At 43.4% G+C, this 19,278-nt stretch overlaps 1 protein-coding gene across 1 annotated transcript in view; it reads left to right on the top strand.

The window, feature by feature from the left end:
- The window catches only part of DOCK1 (dedicator of cytokinesis 1), a 1,311,419-nt gene that overhangs the window by 122,330 nt on the left and 1,169,811 nt on the right, over positions 1-19,278 (top strand). Inside the window, exons 2-5 of the mRNA XM_078643512.1 lie at positions 2,776-2,859; positions 6,243-6,283; positions 14,612-14,667; positions 18,237-18,333. Coding sequence (XP_078499638.1) covers positions 2,776-2,859; positions 6,243-6,283; positions 14,612-14,667; positions 18,237-18,333 — 278 coding nt within the window. The remainder of the gene's footprint in view (positions 1-2,775; positions 2,860-6,242; positions 6,284-14,611; positions 14,668-18,236; positions 18,334-19,278) is intronic.

Raw genomic sequence — 19,278 nt, 5'->3', positions numbered from 1 at the left:
CGGTGTCCCGGGCTGCGTCCGCCTCCTTCTAGGAAAGATTCTCATAACTCCAAGTATGCAACCGCTGAAACTCTGCACAGCTTCAGTGCAGGACAGAGTAAGACCATCTGGCGAAAGCTCGCACAAACCCCAGAATCCGCCTCACATCCAAACGTGCAGTCTCCAAACATTAGTCTACCGTGGAGTTTGGTGAGGTCGCCTCGGCCTTGTAAACGACTGCTGAGGTGCAAGGAGACCTCACTCGAGCAAACTGGGAAACATGGGGGCTGTTCTGGGCAACAACAAAAAAAAATGGTGGCCGCAACTCCGAAAATTTCGGATTCGGGGGCGTGTTCTGGCGTTCTGAGTGACGGATGACGTCACAGGGCGAAAGAACGCAAAAAACACGCCCCCGAATCCGAAAGAGACGGGACTTGATTGGAGTGACGCCCCTCTCCTCCAATGTCTGGCCTCTGTTTAGGAAGCCAGCCAATGGAGGAGAGAGGCGGGTTCAAGCCCCCATACTAGAAATCATTAAATCTCCTCCTGGAGACTGCGCAAGCGCAGCCTTTGGTCCTCGACCTAAAAAGGAGCCCAATAGATAGTCACGGTTGCAGGTAACAGCAGGTTATGATGTTAAAGATGGTACCATGATTATTCACTTAGAAGAAATGCTGTGGCAGCTTGTGCACTATGACCTCTTTGACACTTAACCAGAAAATAAAAGAAACCAACACTCACACAAGAACAATCATGTTATGTTTATCATAATGTCACACTTAAACCCTGGAAAGTCATGTAGCTCAGATGCAGGACCATAGAAACATGCAGGAAGCATATCAGATGCGAGACCGGCTTTTTGTACATAACATATAACTGGTTTTACATTTTCTTCCTGGTCAATTCATTTATATTCAATCAATACATCAATCAAATAAGATTTGTAAAGCACGGCTAATCACCCGTGAGGGCTGCTGCTATGAGGAACAGTTGACTAGCCAGGTCTCGAGTCCCTTCCTGAACTTTAAGAGAGAGGATGAGGTTTTGAGGTGAAGGTGGAGGCCATTTCAGGACTTGGCAGTGAGGTAGGAGAAGGAGCGTCCTCCATTGCTCCTTCACTGGTTGTAGGGTGTGTGAGCGAAAGATAGGAAGGCGGAGTCCAGGTGTCTGGTGGGTAAGTGGAAGGTCATGCGTAGATTGATGTAAGCTGGTCCTTGATCGTGGAGGGCTTGGTAGGCATGGATCAAAATCTCGGATTTGCATTTCTTTTGAATGGTGAGCCAGTCGAGCTTTTTGAGGTTGGGAGTGATGTTGGTCCATTTGGGGCGGTCGAGAATGAGTCTGGCTGCTGCTTTCTAAATGGTTTGTAGTCTACCCTTCAGGAGATGATTGGTGATTCCGAAGTAGTGTGTGTTGCTGTAGTCCAGCCGGCTGGTGACAGTTCGTCTTGTGTTGACGGGAAGCCATTTAAAGATTTTCCGTAGCATGTGAAGAGTAGGGAGGCAGGCAGATGAGACTGCATTGATCTGACCTTTCATGGTAAGTTTACTGTCAAGGATGATGCCAGGGTTGTGGGAATGGTCTGTGTGTGTGTGGGTGAGAGCCTTAGATCAGAGGGCCACCAGGAGTCGTTCCATGGGGAGGTGGTGTTCCCGAAGATCAGCACCTTTGTCTGTATTGAGTTTCAGACAATTGTTTCTTATCCACTCAGCAAAGCTCATCATGCATCTGTGGAAGTTGACTCTTGTGGTAATGATAATGAGAAGGTGAGGTCGATGTCGTCTGTATAGTATATGATGATCAGTCCGTGGTATCTGAGCATGTTGATCAGAGGGTCATGTAGGTGTTGATGAGTGTGGCGCTGAGAGACAACCCTTGAGGGATTCTGCATATTATTATCTTAGATTCTGAGGTGAAAGGAGGTAGGAGGACTCTCTGGGTTCTTCCAGTGAGGAAGGAAGAGATCTATTTGATTGTGTCACCTTGGATTCCGATGTGATGAAGCCTCTTGATAAGGGGGCAGTGGGATACGTGTTGAACACTGCTGAGTGGTTGAGGAGGATCAGGGCTGCTGTGTCTTTATGGTCGAGGAGGGTTCTGATGTCATCTGTGGCGGTGATCAAGGAGGATTCGGTGCTAGGGTTGGTGCAGTATCCAGATTGGGAGATATCCAGCAGGTTGTTGTTCTCCAGGTGTTTGCTGGTGGAAAAAGGGAGCAGAGCGATGAGGCTGTAGTTCTTGAGTTCTTTGGGGTCGGTGGACGGTTTCTTGAGAAGGGGTTTAACCTCTGTGTGCTTCATTCTTCAGGAAAGGTGGATGTGGTGTTGGATGTGTTGAGGATGGAGGTGAGGTCTATCTGCTTTGCCAATGGTTGTTTTTAGATTGGTTGTGCTAGTACACTCTGGCTGCACTCTGACTTAAGACACTTGTATTTTCAAGACTGGTGCAGTTGGCATTTCTCCAATTCAAAGAGGAAAACATCGATTAAGAAGAAATGATTCTTGGTAAAAAAGCAATAAGGTCATGATTTCAAAGTTGGCATAAATATTTTAGGTTCAAATCACCTTGTAACCGACTGGGGAAAAAACATCCACGCTTGCACAATACGGTTAATTGATTTTTATTTAGCATTGATAACAATATAAATCCGTGCAAATATGCTAAAGAAGGAGAGCAAGTAATAAATCACTGGTTAAAGTAGTAGACTGCGGTGAATAATATAAGCTACAAACCTACTTCAAAAATATTATGCACCACTTAGGAACGTCTGCTGATATTTGTTTGCTTCTTTTTCAGCACTTTACAATTATGATGCCAGAAGTGGAGACGAGCTTTCTTTACAGATAGGTGACACGGTGCACATACTAGAAATGCACGAAGGTAAGTCATTTTTAACATCATATACCAGTTCTTACAGCACGTTTTGTTTGAAATATTGAGTAATTTCCAGTGCAGAAACTGAAGAGATTTGAGCAGGCAGCTTGGTGTCAGGCAAAAGCCTTTTAAGACGAGCAGTTCTCTTTTTAATGAAAGATGCATGTGCTTCCAGCCTGGGTTGTATGTTGATGAGACAACATCTGTTGGTTGGGAAGGCGGTTTGTTGATGTTCATTACTCGAGGACATCCTTTGAGATCTAGTGCAGGCTGTTTTTCCAGGAACTATTAGCTGTATTTCATTAGACATTTCATTGTTCTCATATCTCTGCATAAGTATTCCACGCATTTTGCATTGACTGCAAACATGCAGTTCGTCTTTTATGTACTGTTTGTATTCTTATCCTGTTTGTACTTATTTATTTTTCACTTGCCTTGTTTAACGCTTTGCAGTTCTGACGTAAATATTTCATCTGAGTTCAGTTGTCTGCTGCATTGTTGACCATGAAAGGCGTTTAAAAATCTATGGTCACCACTTAATCCCGTAACTAGACTTTGCACACAAACCATGAGTACAGCTCTGGTGCAGAGAGTGCACCAATGGTTTTTGCCCAAACAAATTTGCCGGGTGAACCTGTCACAGCTTGTATAGGTAAATGCTGCAAATTTCATGTTTGGCTACTTTGGCATGGGGAACAATATGTGCAATTTGTGCATTTTCCTGAACCCTCCTATATCGCCCTTTAATTAATTTGTTGTTTGCCCTTGGAATAACATACAACGCTGAAAGATGGCTGTCACCACTCAGATATCCTTAGGAATCTGCGATTCTTCGTACTTTTCATCTGCCATTTTAGAACAGCTCTCAGACTTTGCTCTAGCCAGTTAGACATGAGATGCGCCCACTATGTAACATGGGGACAATTCTTACCAAATTAGCTCATGGCTAGCAACTTAAAACATTATTCGCCTGGTATTCATTTCTGTTTTGTAGCTTTTTAATGCATAGGCACAAATAAAAGACTCTTTTGTCGACTAGTGTAAAACTGTTGTATTTTTTTGTACTTGGTTGTATTGTGTCTAGTGTTTCTGCCATTGCCTGCATCCAGAATGGTTGCACAGGAGCTCTATGGCCTCATTGGCTTTGGCACCCATTGCCAAAGGCAATGCAAAGCGAGTTCTGCAGGCAAGGGGAACGAGTGGTAATAGGACATGTCCCGTACCCACATTCTGCTTTATGCATCCAAAGGTCATATTCAGCGGCTAAAAGTTAATAGGGAGTTATGGTCTTTGTTCAAAAGAGAAAATCACTTTTTTTTAATTTCTTCTTTGTAACATAGAAATACCCTTTAAAAAAACTCAGATGAAACCATGTTGTTTAGTCTGCAAGACTTAAAATCACTGTAATTGCTAATTATTATGAGCATCGCGCCCATAACCATGCTATATGGCAAAAATATCAAAATAGACTGTTACTATGCAGTGAAATCATACAGAAGTTCACATTTCAAAGGACTGGTGAATAATAATCTAATCTTCCTACTATCTAATGTATGTATTTTCAATTTTATATTTTAAATATGCAGACTAGTGCAAAAATGTTTTATTTTATTTTCTGTTGATGTTAAAGGTTTAATGGCACTTTGTGGATCAATTTTGTTTATTTGTATATCGCAATGACGTTCATCAACACCTACATGCAAAGACGATTGAGACCGGTTTGTAGTGTTTCCTGTTTGTTCTTGACAAAGAACAGGAATTCTGTCTTGGTTGAATTCAGCTTCAGGTAGATGCAGGGCTTCCAGATCTGAATGATGTGCAGGCAGTGTTTGATGCATTGGATGTCTGAAGCAGGGGAGACGTTAAGGTAGAGTTTTTGTATCATCTGCATATTGGTGAATCTTGATGCTGTTATCTGTGAGTAGAGCAGCAAGTGGCACCATGTAGAGGCTGAAGATGACATGAGACCATATGGAACCCTGGGGTACACCGCATGTGATAAGGTATCTCATAATACCTGGAGGTCTCCATGTGAATAAACTGATGTTGGTTGGAAAGGTAGGAGGAGAACCAGTGAAGGACATTGACAGTGATTCCCATTTGAGACTTCCTGGTGCATATGAGCATGGAATGGTTGACTGTGATGAAGGCAGCTGAGAGGTCCAGCAGTATCAAGAGGCTTGGATCCTCTTCATCTGCAGTCCAGAGGGCCTCATCTGCATGAACGCCAAATGGGGGGATATGACCACAGAGCCCAGCCAACACCTAACCATACAGTATGTGCACGCTATGGCGAGAGGATGACACCTTGTCCGCTGGTTTGCGGCGGCGCTGCAAACACACCCAGCACTGAGTCTAGACCCACTCCGCCGTAAATGGGAACTGGATCTGGGGCAACAGCTAGCAGATAAGGAATGGGAAAGCAAACTAAAAAAAACCTGGTGCGCATACCCAGAAACGTGCAATTCCGCCAAATACAGTTATTCATCGTCCATAGAGTATATCTTACACCCGAGCTGATCAACAGGTACTTTCACCGCAATGATGCGATGTGCCCCAGGTGTAGAGAGCAAGGGACAGGACTGCTACATATGCTATAGAGTTGCCCTAGGGTAAGCACATACTGGCACACAATCAGCAGGCTTTTACAGGGTTGCACAGGCCGCACTATACCCTTTGAATGGCCCACGCACCTGTTGCATCACTTCTGGAGGGCCCCTACGGAAAAGGTGACATCCCGGTTCCTGGATCTGGGACTAGTGGTTGCGAAACGCCTCCTAACAAAGAGGTGGAAGGCGCAGGACCCGCCACACACACACTCTCCTGGCATGGGCTATGGCAGAGGGAATTGCCATTCGAAGGGAGGAAACACTGTGGCTGAGGAAAGAACCCATAGCAGCTCACTGGGAACGAATACTCTGCGTGCTACAGCAGACGGGAAGGGAGGGACCAGGGAGCCAACCTGAGAGAACGGTTAATGAACACACAAGAGGGGACACGCCTTCCAACAGCGCACTGCCGTGATATTCCAGTATAGCTTTACCCTTGGTTGAGCTTCTACACGCGTGTAGTCACCGCTAACGCACAGCCACAATCACGAAGTAAATAGATTGGAACAAAAGAGGGCCTCATCTGCATTGTTAGCATGTTGCAGTGTGATCTGAAGCCAGGCTGACAGTTGTGTACAGGATTGTTAGAAGTGATGTGCATCTCGCAGAAAAATATGCTGCCACTCACAGATTTGTGATGGGCTTGTACCTTTCAGTAACTGAAATGTTCTAAAAATGTGTTATAAAGTACTTTCCTTATATGATCTCAAGCATTTCCATATTTCATCTAATGTAATATGTGAAGTTTGTTTTGATATATACATTTGCTTTTTTGTATAGGTTGGTACAGAGGCTACACTTTAAGAAAGAAATCTAAAAAGGTATGTATTATTTAGACACAAGAAAAACTGCGTTTTAGTATAGTAAATGCAATCATCAGAATCCTAGTCTGAGCTTATTTTTCTATAGAAAGGAATAGAAATGTTCTTAGGTTCAGAGCGTGGTTACATGCAGGTTTGCTTGGCTTTGTTCAATATAGCATTACTTTTGTCTAGGTTTGACGATGTTACCCGATCGAGAAAGGTTTCCTCTGTCATATTGTTTCAATTCTTAATCTGTTTGAATGGCAAATTAGTTGACAATATACATTAAAAGCAACATCGTGATGTGTGTGTGTACGCGGCAGGAACCTTTGTAGTGACTTCGTTCTCACTTTCGAAGCTTCAGTCTGTCGAGCATATCTGTGATCATTAATTTGCCATCACTTTTTTTTCTGACATATTTTCCCTGTATTGTAACATCTGCCTGATCCTTCTGCTCACTATTAAGACTATAGCCCCCAAGTGTTTAACCAACACACTAGGAGATAGACTAAATGCCTATAGTGCAGTCTCCTTGCAGCTCTCTTCTCAAATTGATGATTCGCCGTATGGTCAATACACACTTTAAATACCTCACACTCACTGAAAACTCTGCTACCCTGTAGAGAGAGATGTTCTGTGTTCAAGCTCTGAAAACTGACTTTCCTAAAAATTTAGTTGTAGTTTCAATTTCTTATAAATCTAAATGTTTAAATGGCTATAATGATTTCACAACAACACAAGAAGTCATTAGTTAGGTGAGTTGTTAATTGGAATCACAATTCATTTAAATATTTGGGCAAAAATATTGGGCAGCCAATGGGATTTTTTTGCTTTTCAGTCTCGGGAAAGGGGATGTATGGACTCGGGGTGACAATAAGAGTAAAACCCCAGTGGTCTGCTGATTCACGAATACCTTAGAAGCCCCAAACAAGTTTCATATTCGAAATAGAATGCAAATTATGATAATCTTTTAATTTTTGTCTTGCATTGGGTTGGTCTTTTTCTGGATATAAAAATGGAAACGTGCCAGATGGGAGGAAACGTAAACAACCATAGCCTCTCTGAACAGCAGTAAGCAGTATTCTGTTCTCAAGCAACTAAGCAGCACAATTACCATTGCAGCTCTTCATATATTGCTTCACTCTTTTAAAAACTATCAAAAGATACCTAAGGCTCTTAATTGTAAACCTGACTTCCCAACAATTGTAAAAACCGTGCACAGTTGCTATTCCTGTGACGGGTAGTTCTGCAGAAGTGGTAGTAGTTGTATCACAGGTCAAATGAAGCGAGAGTGGCAAAGTTCCTTAAAAAGTATTTAGCAGATTTGTGTGATGAGGTGAACTCATTTCTAGTTAGAGTAATTTTTATTTTATTTATTCATGCTCTGGACGTTTTTACCACCACTTGTATTTGCTTATTTATTTATTCATACAGGTGTTTTGAGTGCTTCAGGTGGTCTAGTGAAATCTAAATCACTGATGTTGCAATGCATGTTTTCGTTTGAAATAACTGTCAAGAATGTACCAGGTACTCCAGATTGCTATGTTATTAGTTATCAGCACAGCTATAATTGTCTCCACAGTACTTTAATAATATATATCACAGGCCTGGACAGCTACAGCTACAGCCAGGAGCACTGTTTGGCTCCTCTGAACAAGTGATCATCACAACCACACTGAGTGAGAGGCCTTAGCTGTCATTAGTTCAGCATGCCCTACACAGTGAAACAGCTTTTGAGTTTTGTTTCCCTGCGAGAGCACACTACCCTTATATTTAGTCACTTTTTTTATATATATATATAAGCACCCTGCCCTATCGGCTTAGAAGGCTCATTTTAGAAGTGTTGAGTGAATATATAAAGATAGTCTTTTTTCTACATAGGCAAGGCAGTTTTGCCATGTGTTACTGTAGTGCATTTAAATTGCAACCCAGACACACCATGCTGCTCCTGGCAGACATATTTTTACCATATATGTGGGTGATGTAAATACACACTGCAGCCAGCACCCATGACATTTAACTTAAGTTGAACCGTGGACCATTTGCCAGGATCCCCAGTGCACAACAATCATGGCTGTCGTAATCCTCAACCAGTGGATCCGTTTTCCTTGCGTGCATTAGTGTCCCTCTTGCTAGGCCGCTGCACTGAATATAGGAGTCAGCAGTGTCCCTGTAATGGAAGATGTGTTCATTTTGTTTGCTGTTTTAATGTTTAAAAAAAAATTAAAATTACACATATTTTGGCACTAAATACGTTCTTTGATATAAAGTTCTAAAATGACCGCATTTTAAGAGCTGGTGTATGCATCTTGTTAAATATACCTATAGCCTGTTCACTGGCAGACCAAGCGCCATTAAAAGTGGCGCCTATCAGAACCATCAACCCTGTCAGAGCAGCAGACTGAGGCAATGACAAGAAAGATGCTTGAGCAGAGTACACACGGCACATTTCCTGCCTCACTCTGTATGCATCCCTCTCTTTCTTCTAACTCAATTCCATTTGTCTTTTTAAATTACCTTTGCTATTTTTCATTATTGTTGCCTCATACCTCACCCTAATCCTTTCTGACAGCAGCTTATTACTCTAACCTTAAGCATCCCGTTTGTTCCCACAGAATGTCCATCATTTCGCATGCATAAGCTCCTCGCTGCTTTCTCTTTTTACAAGGACAGCGCTGCCCCTCCCTTGTCGTACAATACTGGACTTTCTGAACCTAGTTAAACCGCGCAAAGGCCTTTCTTTTCCTTAATGACCTTTTTTCCCAAACCTCACAAGGTGTTTAAAGACGCAAACTGGGTTCACAGCAGAAGAAACTAATATGAACATTACAATAATATGAAAGGATTTTAAACCAGAAAATGGATGGTGGTGATTGAACATTCAAATATTTCGGTGTAATATAGTTTTTTCTACATCAAAATGTAGTTGACATGTGGGTAATAGAATTAGTGTAAGCAGCACAGCCAGATGCCCTAAGACACATTTAAAAGATATGTTCTCTTACTGTTTTAAAGCGGCATTTGTGCTTTGTTAAGGACTATCAGTGCAAAGGAGAGGTTATAGTGGGCTTGTATGATATTGTTTCATGACAAAGGAAGTCGTTCGACCCCTAATTCCTCATCTGACCTTTGCCTTATCTTCTCAATCTAGTACGGTTTGGATGGAGGAGTTTGAATGCCTCCATCACCCCTAGAATAGAGACATGCCTGAAATACATATCAAAACAATACACATTACCTGAATCGAAATGGAGTTCAAAAACGTCACTATCTCCCTTAATTTGCGTTTTGTTGTCCGTATTTAAACTGTCCACTGTGTAGAGCGCTGTTACCCCGTTCAGGGTCTTAAGGCACTATATCAAGAAGCAAGAAGAAATAACTACACATTAACTAAAAGTGCAGAGCATGACATAAATAACTACACCGAAGTAAGTTACAGGCAGGAGCGCTTTTTGTCACATTAATGGAGGCTGCAGCTTACAGAGGTGCAAGACTAGTACTATTCATGGGAATAAAATGTAATGCTACAAATTGTGCTGCTAATATTCCTGCTGAGTCCTGAAAGTTGATGCTGCTTAAATTATTCCTCTTGACCTCACAGCACTGAGTACTGAGGCAGAAGGCATAATCGCTACACGGGATGATGTGATAATGAAAATGTCACAGACAGTAACTTATTTGCTCAGAGCCAGTACTGGTTGCAGCAAATGCGGAATACATAGAAGATGTATCCGTCTGAAATGAGTAGGTCATCCGGCTACATCAAAGAAGTGAGGCAGTATAAGCAATCGCAATGGAGCGCACACCGCTAGCCCCTCCTCCGGATTGCCCCTCGGGAATCTGGTACATGGAGTTCTTGAGTGGTTCACCCATGTGGGTGCAAGTAGGTACTTCTAAAACTGATGATCTCTAGACCCGATACATGTCCCGGGTTTTTGGATATCGCCTGAGGCATGGCTCGGGTTTCGGGATAACTTCCCTCATCAGTAGAGAAAATAGTTAGGGGTGGAAGAGAAGGCCGCCAAACAGCCGTCAATGGCCTCGATGCCCGAACCGGCACGCAGGTGCGTCGTCCAGGATCCCGTCGGCTCAAAGCTCAAGGGAGCCAATTTGTAAAAGCAATCGCAATGGAGCGCACACCGCTAGCCCCTCCTCCGGATCGCCCCTCGGGAATCTGGTACAGGGAGTTCTTGAGTGGTTCACCCATGTGGGTGCAAGTAGGTACTTGTAAAAGTGATGATCTCTCGACCCTATACATATCCCGGGTTTTTGGATATCGCCCGAGGCATGGCTCGGGTTTCGGGATAACTTCCCTCATCAGTAGAGAAAATAGTTAGGGGTGGAAGAGAAGGCCGCCAAACAGCCGTCAATGGCCTCGATGCCCGAACCGGCACGCAGGTGCGTCGTCCAGGAGCCCGTCGGCTCAAAGCTCAAGGGAGCCAATTTGTATAAGCAATCGCAATGGAGCGCACACCGCTAGCCCCTCCTCCGGATCGCCCTTCGGGAATCTGGTACATGGAGTTCTTGAGTGGTTCACCCATGTGGGTGAAAGTAGGTACTTGTAAAACTGATGATCTCTAGACCCGATACATGTCCCGGGTTTTTGGATATCGCCCGAGGCATGGCTCGGGTTTCGGGATAACTTCCCTCATCAGTAGAGAAAATAGTTAGGGGTGGAAGAGAAGGCCGCCAAACAGCCGTCAATGGCCTCGATGCCCGAACCGGCACGCAGGTGCGTCGTCCAGGAGCCCGTCGGCTCAAAGCTCAAGGGAGCCAATTTGTATAAGCAATCGCAATGGAGCGCACACCGCTAGCCCCTCCTCCGGATCGCCCCTCGGGAATCTGGTACATGGAGTTCTTGAGTGGTTCACCCATGTGGGTGCAAGTAGGTACTTGTAAAACTGATGATCTCTAGACCCGATACATGTCCCGGGTTTTTGGATATCGCCCGAGGCATGGCTCGGGTTTCGGGATAACTTCCCTCATCAGTAGAGAAAATAGTTAGGGGTGGAAGAGAAGGCCGCCAAACAGCCGCCAATGGCCTCGATGCCCGAACCGGCACGCAGGTGCGTCGTCCAGGAGCCCGTCGGCTCAAAGCTCAAGGGAGCCAATTTGTATAAGCAATGGAGCGCACACCGCTAGCCCCTCCTCCGGATCGCCCCTCGGGAATCTGGTAGATGGAGTTCTTGAGTGGTTCACCCATGTGGGTGCAAGTAGGTACTTGTAAAACTGATGATCTCTAGACCCGATACATGTCCCGGGTTTTTGGATATCGCCCGAGGCATGGCTCGGGTTTCGGGATAACTTCCCTCATCAGTAGAGAAAATAGTTAGGGGTGGAAGAGAAGGCCGCCAAACAGCCGTCAATGGCCTCGATGCCCGAACCGGCACGCAGGTGCGTCGTCCAGGAGCCCGTCTGCTCAAAGCTCAAGGGAGCCAATTTGTATAAGCAATCGCAATGGAGCGCACACCGCTAGCCCCTCCTCCGGATCGCCCCTCCTCCGGATCGCCCCTCGGGAATCTGGTACATGGAGTTCTTGAGTGGTTCATCCATGTGGGTGCAAGTAGGTACTTGTAAAACTGATGATCTCTAGACCCGATACATGTCCCGGGTTTTCGGGCATCGAGGCCATTGACGGTTGTTTGGCGGCCTTCTCTTCCACCCCTAACTATTTTCTCTACTGATGAGGGAAGTTATCCCGAAACCCGAGCCATGTCTCGGGCGATATCCAAAAACCCAGGACATGTATCGGGTCTAGAGATCATCAGTCCAACAAGTACCTACTTGCACCCACTGGGGTGAACCACTCAAGAACTCCATGTACCAGAGTCCCTAGGGGCGATCCGGAGGAGGGGCTAGCGGTGTGCGGTCCATTGCGATGATTTCTAAAAGAAGTGAGGCAGGTAACAGAGTTTAGCAGAAAGTTGCCTTTAATAGTTATTTGGCTTCTTTTTTTTCCCTTCAGTTTATCAAGTGAGCATTTAAAGTTCTGCACCTGTAAAGTTTCTCAGACATACCACCCCTTCTGTTAACCTGTACAAGTCTTCAGTATGCATAGGACATTTTTATGACATAAAATATTTTTGTTGTAATTTCGATGTTTCAGAGGTGCCAACCCATAACTATAGGCTTTTATGCTGTCACCCCCACTTCTTGTATTTTGCTGGAGCCTGTTTTCTTTCTAAATGTTGTACTCTGTGTACTTTACCACTTCTAAAAATTAGGAAAGCAGTGGTGCTCCCATGTGCTGTACAGTGGTATTCCCTATTTGGCAAATGTATCTTCCCTATATGCCCATCATAAATAGTGCCTGCTATGCACCTATGACATCTTAAATGTTAAATGGGTGCTGGCTGCAGCGTGTATTTACATCACCCACATATATGGTAAAAATATATGTCTGCTAGGAGCAACATGGTGTGTTTGTGTTGCAGTTTAAATGCACTGCAGTGACACAGTGGATTAAAACTCAAAAGCTGCTTCACTGTGTAGGGGATGCTACACTTTTCCCTGATCAGGCATGAATTGATACAACCTGGTACCTCAATCACCACCACCTCACAACATTCTTGGACTTTGAAAGATACATCTGAAGAAGAAGGTTGTGCTGCAAGAAGACTTGAGGCTCCTGTTGGAAGAAGAGGACTCGCACAAGGACTCAGTGACTCAAAGTCACCTGACGTTTGATGACACCCATGTACCTGATCTGCTCTCCAAGGGTCAAGTGGTCAGCCTACTGTTTACTTGCTTCAGGGATTCAAAAAGCAGAGGAACTCCTGGCTCCAAAAGGGCCTAGCTAACCCAGACAACTTGACCTTGCAGGGGACCTGGCTGAAAATAAACCTGGGGATAATTGTCATCTGTGACATCAGTGAGAGGTTGGAGTTTAGGATAAATCCTACAATTCTTTTTCAGAATAGAGGATGGTCCATGCAATTTATGAGAGACAAAAGTGCCCAATTACCAACATTAGCCTTGGTTTCTTTAAAGCATATCTGACTTTGATGCATCCAGCTTTAGACTTGTGTTAGGCAGTCTGTGAGGTGATTAAAATTGCCACTGTCTATCTGACCCCCCACCCTAGAGTTGGATGTAGATCAAGTGTGGCATGTAAACAAAATCAATGCTTGAGATGGAAAAATAGAAGTGCAGGTACTCAGTAGCAGAATACCTGCTTGTTTTTGAGACGTGCCGGTACTCGCCAATTAAAACTACATTATTTCTCTTGAGAAGTGCTGGTACTCTCCCTCTCAAAATAAGAAAGTGCTGGTACTCAGTACCAGGCCATTTAAAGCACTGAACATAATCGGACTGGTGACATCACATCTTTGAAAGTAGAAATACTTAGCATAGACTTAGCAAAGGAGCAATGATGTGCTCTATTAATTAGCAGGAAGGGGAACATAAGAGTATTTGTGATGATTGACAATTTTAGGAAATTAATCCTTGCTCAGTAATTACACCAAAAGAATCGGATTTTGCATTTAAGCAACAGTTTGATGGTTCTCACTTGTTGTATTAGTAATCGGAAAAAGATATATTGCAGAACCAATGTTATAATTAAGCAACCTATAAATGATCTTTAAACAAATTATCTAAGATACCTGGTTGTAAATACACCCTTGCAATTTGTGGCTAGACCTGGTGGTTTCCACGTTTTTTGTTCTTGCTGCATGCAGTATGTTAATGGTGGTACAAAAGTGTCCATGAGAGACTTGTTTTCCTGACTGTGGTGTCTTAGAGTGTCCAGAAGTCAAGCCAGCAGTTCAAACCTCTGCTACTTACCAGGTATCCGAATTCTTAGTGTGCACAATCCACTTTTAACAATCTCTTTTGCCGCCTCTCTTCATCCGTTATTGACACGGTCAACATTTTCAGAGCTCGGTCCTTACTCAATAGCTCAGTATGGTCTTCTTTAAATGAGGAATAACTAGTGCTTTTCCATTAAGTGGGGCATCCATACAGAGTACGTTCAGGTACAGAGTTGAACCAGTTAGTCATAGTAGTTCTCAATGTGCACTCCGTCTCAATGGACTCGCCAACATTCTACGTAGGTGAAGAGCCTGAATATGTCGTGTAGCAATAATCTGACACATAGTATCGTAATTAGTGCAAGACGAAGAACTGAAATTTCATTGTACTATGCTTTTTTAATTACCCTCTTGAATGGTGTAGATTTAAATTTGTTACCGCAAAATGTGCCCCTTGTGGAAATAAGTTAACCTTTGTATTGTGGGCTAGGTGTGAGCGTATGCATTTCATTGGAAAATACTTTTTCAGAGTTTGTTGCGGTTGCCAAAAAATGTACATCAGGTTTAACTTGTTTCTTTTCTTAATGATCCCTAGGGCATATTTCCTGCATCTTACGTACACCTGAAAGAAGCAATAGTCGAAGGAAAGGGGTAAGGTTAGACCGGATTCTCTCATTAGTTGATTCAGACATATTTATCTGTTCTCAAAATATATAATGACAGGTATGAAGGAATTGTACACTAGGAAATAGATTTTGGATGGTGAGCACCCTGCACGTACTAATCGACATTTTAATGATTGATTTTTCTTCCTGGAAAATTAAATATCTGTTCATCTATTTAAAGAGAAATTTTTAGGGACTTTTTGTAAATGATTTTTTTTGCATTGATTATACTCAGTCACATTTTTGTTTCAAGTTCGTGTATGGTATTTTCTTCCTGTTTGTGGTTCTATTGTAATATCCCTGAAATGACGGCAGCTGGCAGGAGCTGCATCTTCCTGTTGATCTGTGTCCAATTCCCATTTGAGAATGTCTTGGCTACTGATGCCGCTTGCTGTTCTGGAATGACTCCTCATCAGCTGCAAGTGCCTTCAGAATGCATGTTTTTAAAGGAGCTGGGGAAAGGGAGTTCCTTTTCATTGGCTAGGGATCTGGCCTTGATTACACGTTTAGGGCCAGGAGATTAAGTACACAGAGGTGTTGGCATTGGTTTGAAGATATTTCCCTCACTCTTCACAAAGATGTCTCGGTTTCTTGAGAACTGCTGTTTCGCCATTGTTGTTTTAATCTGAGTGAGGGATAATTTAAGAGCAAGGAAAATAAGTGAAATGATGGTAGCGCCCTGTCTAAATTTAGAGTTTACATGTATAGTGCAGTGGGCATGAGGGTGTGTATGAGACAGAGTTTGAAGAAATATGTAAACCGAGAGAGAGATGTGGTTACTTCAAAAGAGATATATGCAAGGATCACAGGAAAGACACAGTAAGTGAGGAACAACTAGTGTCCATTGGGAAGAGTGCTTGAACTCTTAGAGAAGATAAAAATCACAGCTCATTTTTCCCAACCCAGCAGAGACATGATTACATCCTCATCTGGTGTCCTAGGCCCTCAAAGGTATCACACTGTGCTGATGTGCTTTTAAGGGGGCCTGTTAATAACAGGGAGGGCATGACTGGCATGCCATGCTGTGCTGGTACTTATCACATTCCTGCCATCTGGAGCTTCCAAATGCCAGACTCTTCAGCAGGTGTGGAAAATCACCTTTCCCTGCAGAGTGAAGGGATTCATTTTCCGGATAATCGATTTGTATTTATAATGAACGTTGTCATTTTCCCTTGGATCACACAGAAAGCTGTGATTGTCTCCCATCCCTTAAAACAAATCCAAGCCCCATTTATGTAGTTTTATTCCTTGTTTATCCACTAATTAAAATGTGTGTACAATCTGCTTTTATTCATCTGTCTCCACAATATGTTTGTCGTACTTGTCAACCACAGCTTTGAGGAAACTGAATATTTGAGCACCGTTAGCAGGAAGTAGTATCTCCTGGAAATAAGGAGATGTTAGCACTGAAACTGACACCAGCCCAGGTCCATGTCCTGTCTGATTGGTCAACCCTTAAAATGGTAAAGCTCAGAAAAGGAGGCATAAAGGGCCTGAACAGAAACCTTTTGCCACCCCTCAGTGAAGCTTAAGTGCACGCGATATGAAATGATGATAGTTAATTCCATATCCTAATCACATTCTTTATTATTGCTTTCTGACCATGCCTTTTACATGCTTTTAAACAAAAGTTAACAAGACGATCACTCAAAACACAGTTAAGGGTTTGTAAAAATAGAGCGATTTATGAGTGGCATAAATGTTAGGAATCACCGGTAAACCTATTGTGGATTGAAACTAATCAAAAGGACCCTTCAAACACAATTAATAATTCATTTTATGGGCCACGGGGACTCGCGTGTTTTTCATTATGAATTTTGTCCGTTTTCGTTGTTCACATTTTCGTCCAGCTGAAAGTGGATGCAGTTTTCCCTGTTTTTCCTGTTCTTCAAAACTCTCACCTAGAAGGAAGCTTGCTTCAATCTGCAGCTTCTTTCTTCCTTTACTGAACATGAGAACTCTCCATTCAACAGTCTCTCAAAAAATGGCTCTCTATGATGGTCTTATTGTCGTCTGATAGCAAAAAAAGACATCACTTCATCACACCTCATAGTGCCACTGCTTCTCAAAGCTTAGAGCTGTTTAGGTTTCCAGATTGCTTTGTACAGCGGGCATTGCCTACGGCTACTCATCCATCACTCTGATGTGCCCCTTTTTTTCAGCCGCCTGTAGGATGTTTCTTGCCTCAGGGATTTTATACACAGTTCATTTAAAGGGCCAGTGGATTTAGAATTTTGTGATAAGAAATAGCACTTAGGACAGTGCAATTGCACTATTGGAAATGTAAGGCTAGTGGTGGGAAAGCAAGCGTGCGTTAGAGGGATTCATTTCGTAAAATGCAGTTAATCCCCAAAGTAAGCTTCTTACTCTCCAGCGGCAGAATAGGAACGCAACACACCTACATTTCATGGGAGATAAGAAACAGTGTAAAAGTAAAATGTCATATGTGTAAAAAATGGCATGATTCACTCTACCAGACTATAAAGTTGGTGTAAACCCAACATAACGTATTTTAGCCATCTGATGTAACTCTGCGAATTTGTGACTGTTCTAGATTTCATGGTACACTCTTGCAATTCATTCCGTATCTTAAAAAAGTAAGACATCTACTCTATAAACATGAATGCCCCTAGAGAGCTGATTTATGACTTTTCTAAGCCCTACTTTGTTAACTAGCCCTTACTTTGCAGAACTCCGCTTCTTCCTCCATGAAGTAATGATTCCGTAACATTCACTGACATTCGTGGATCTGCTGCCTATTGTATAGTGATTTTTTCATTTACCACAGATCAACTGTTATGTAGGGCCACCTTTCAAGTCTATACACTTTCGAGAGAGGTAAGAGGTAAGCCTTAAGATTGGAAAGGAACTCAACCCGTGTTCTATGAAAGGGGAAGAAACTTTGGAGCTGTAGTAGATTCACCAATCAGACTCTTTCTGTCGCGGTTATGCATCGTTATAAGTGCAGTTGAGTATATACAGAGCAGAAACCCAAATGGGGAAAGGCAACATTTTTCGTAAAATGTGGAGCACCTCAGCAGTGGTGCATCCTGACCCGAGCAATGCAAACTGACTTAGGCTGTTTGTGAGTTTGCCCAAGACAAGCGCACTCTGGGTGCGTAACTTTTAATTTCTACTTCTTGGAGGACACCTGGCATGACTGAATAATCTTATATGAGTGTGAAATAATATAGCGTAATCTTTCATATACTAGAGGCAGTGATTTCACAACAACTGTTGATTAAGGTGTGAGATGCCCCCACTCCGACACCTTTGGGAGTTGTAACTCGAAAATGTAAATATTTGCTTATGTCTTATATAACCTGAACTTGGCCAAGGTTGAAAGAATCTGCAGCCATCCTACATTTGAATGTGCAGTACATCTTTCTTCTGTGGCTTTGTTGTAGCCAATCAAAAGCATTTTTTTTAATGTCTGTAAAATCAATGGCACATAATTATCCAAAATGTTTAAAATCTCTTCTACATACAGGGATGAACACTGACATTGTGAAGCACGCATTGAATAGTTTGACATATGTTTTCTTTCATATGTAGGCAACATGAAACGGTTTTACCGAGCGAGATACCTCTTATTCAGGAAGTCACTACAACTCTGCGAGAGTGGGCCTCCATATGGCGACAGTTGTATGTTGTGAGTAGAATGTTATATTAATTTCAATTCTAAAAGAAATGCAATTTAATTAGGGAAATCAAAGTTAGATTAGAATGTATATTGTGGAAACATGCCTAATGTCAGAGAACTAGATGTCCTTTTTAGGTTGCAGCCTACCCGCTGTCTGGTTTGCTAAAGACATCTGAGAACATTCCGAAAGTTTACCTAGGAATGCATTCCACGCATTTCTTACTGCTAGCTTTGTGGTTTGTAACTCCCATTTTCTGGAAGTGATGGCTTGTGGGCAGATGATGTCTGTGATGGAGTCAGAGAAAGATGCGCAGGGTCCATGGGGTCTGTAGAAGAGGGTGCCTCCGAGGGTGGTATACGGGTTGGTTTGTATCTTGAAGTGGAGGTGTTCCATCAAATTTGTAGGCCTTGGTGTAGGGGCTCATATGAAGGTTGGCCTTGTGGGCGATGCCTCCCTGGGGCGATTGCTGCGGTCCTTCTGGGTGATAGTGTGACCTTCAGGGATGGCGATCGCGATGTCAGGTCCCGAGGCAACGTTCGTCCAGTTTTTGGTTAGGAAGGCGAAGTGGGGGTGGTGCTGTCGAGGGAGTCCCAGATTTCCGTGGCATGTCGGTGGAGGGTGCGGACGTTGACGAGGATGCATTGCAGGGTTTGGGGTGTGATGGAATTGTTGCTGGAGGGTGGAGGTGGGTCCTGGGTCAAGGTGAAGGAGTGCCGGCAGTGTTGACAAGTGAAGGGTCCGTTGTGGGTGTCGAGAGGTGAAGAGAGTTTGCAGTTTGTGTTCTTGCCGGCAGCTAGTGCGTAGCGGTCCGAGGCGCTGTAGTGCTGGTGGGTCAGAGGACCACGGTTCCTGGTGCTGGGTCTCGGATGTGCGCAGACGGGCTTGACTTTGAAGTGCCTTTGGTGCGACCACCATTAAGTAGGGGAAGGGGGAGGGCATTAGAGCTGGGAGGT

The sequence above is a fragment of the Lissotriton helveticus genome, chromosome 5_1 (genome assembly GCF_964261635.1).
Source record: "Lissotriton helveticus chromosome 5_1, aLisHel1.1, whole genome shotgun sequence".
In the NCBI taxonomy this organism is placed as follows: Eukaryota; Metazoa; Chordata; class Amphibia; order Caudata; family Salamandridae; genus Lissotriton; species Lissotriton helveticus.
Note: the sequence above shows the minus strand (reverse complement) of the source record. Positions and strands in the feature narration are given on the sequence as shown.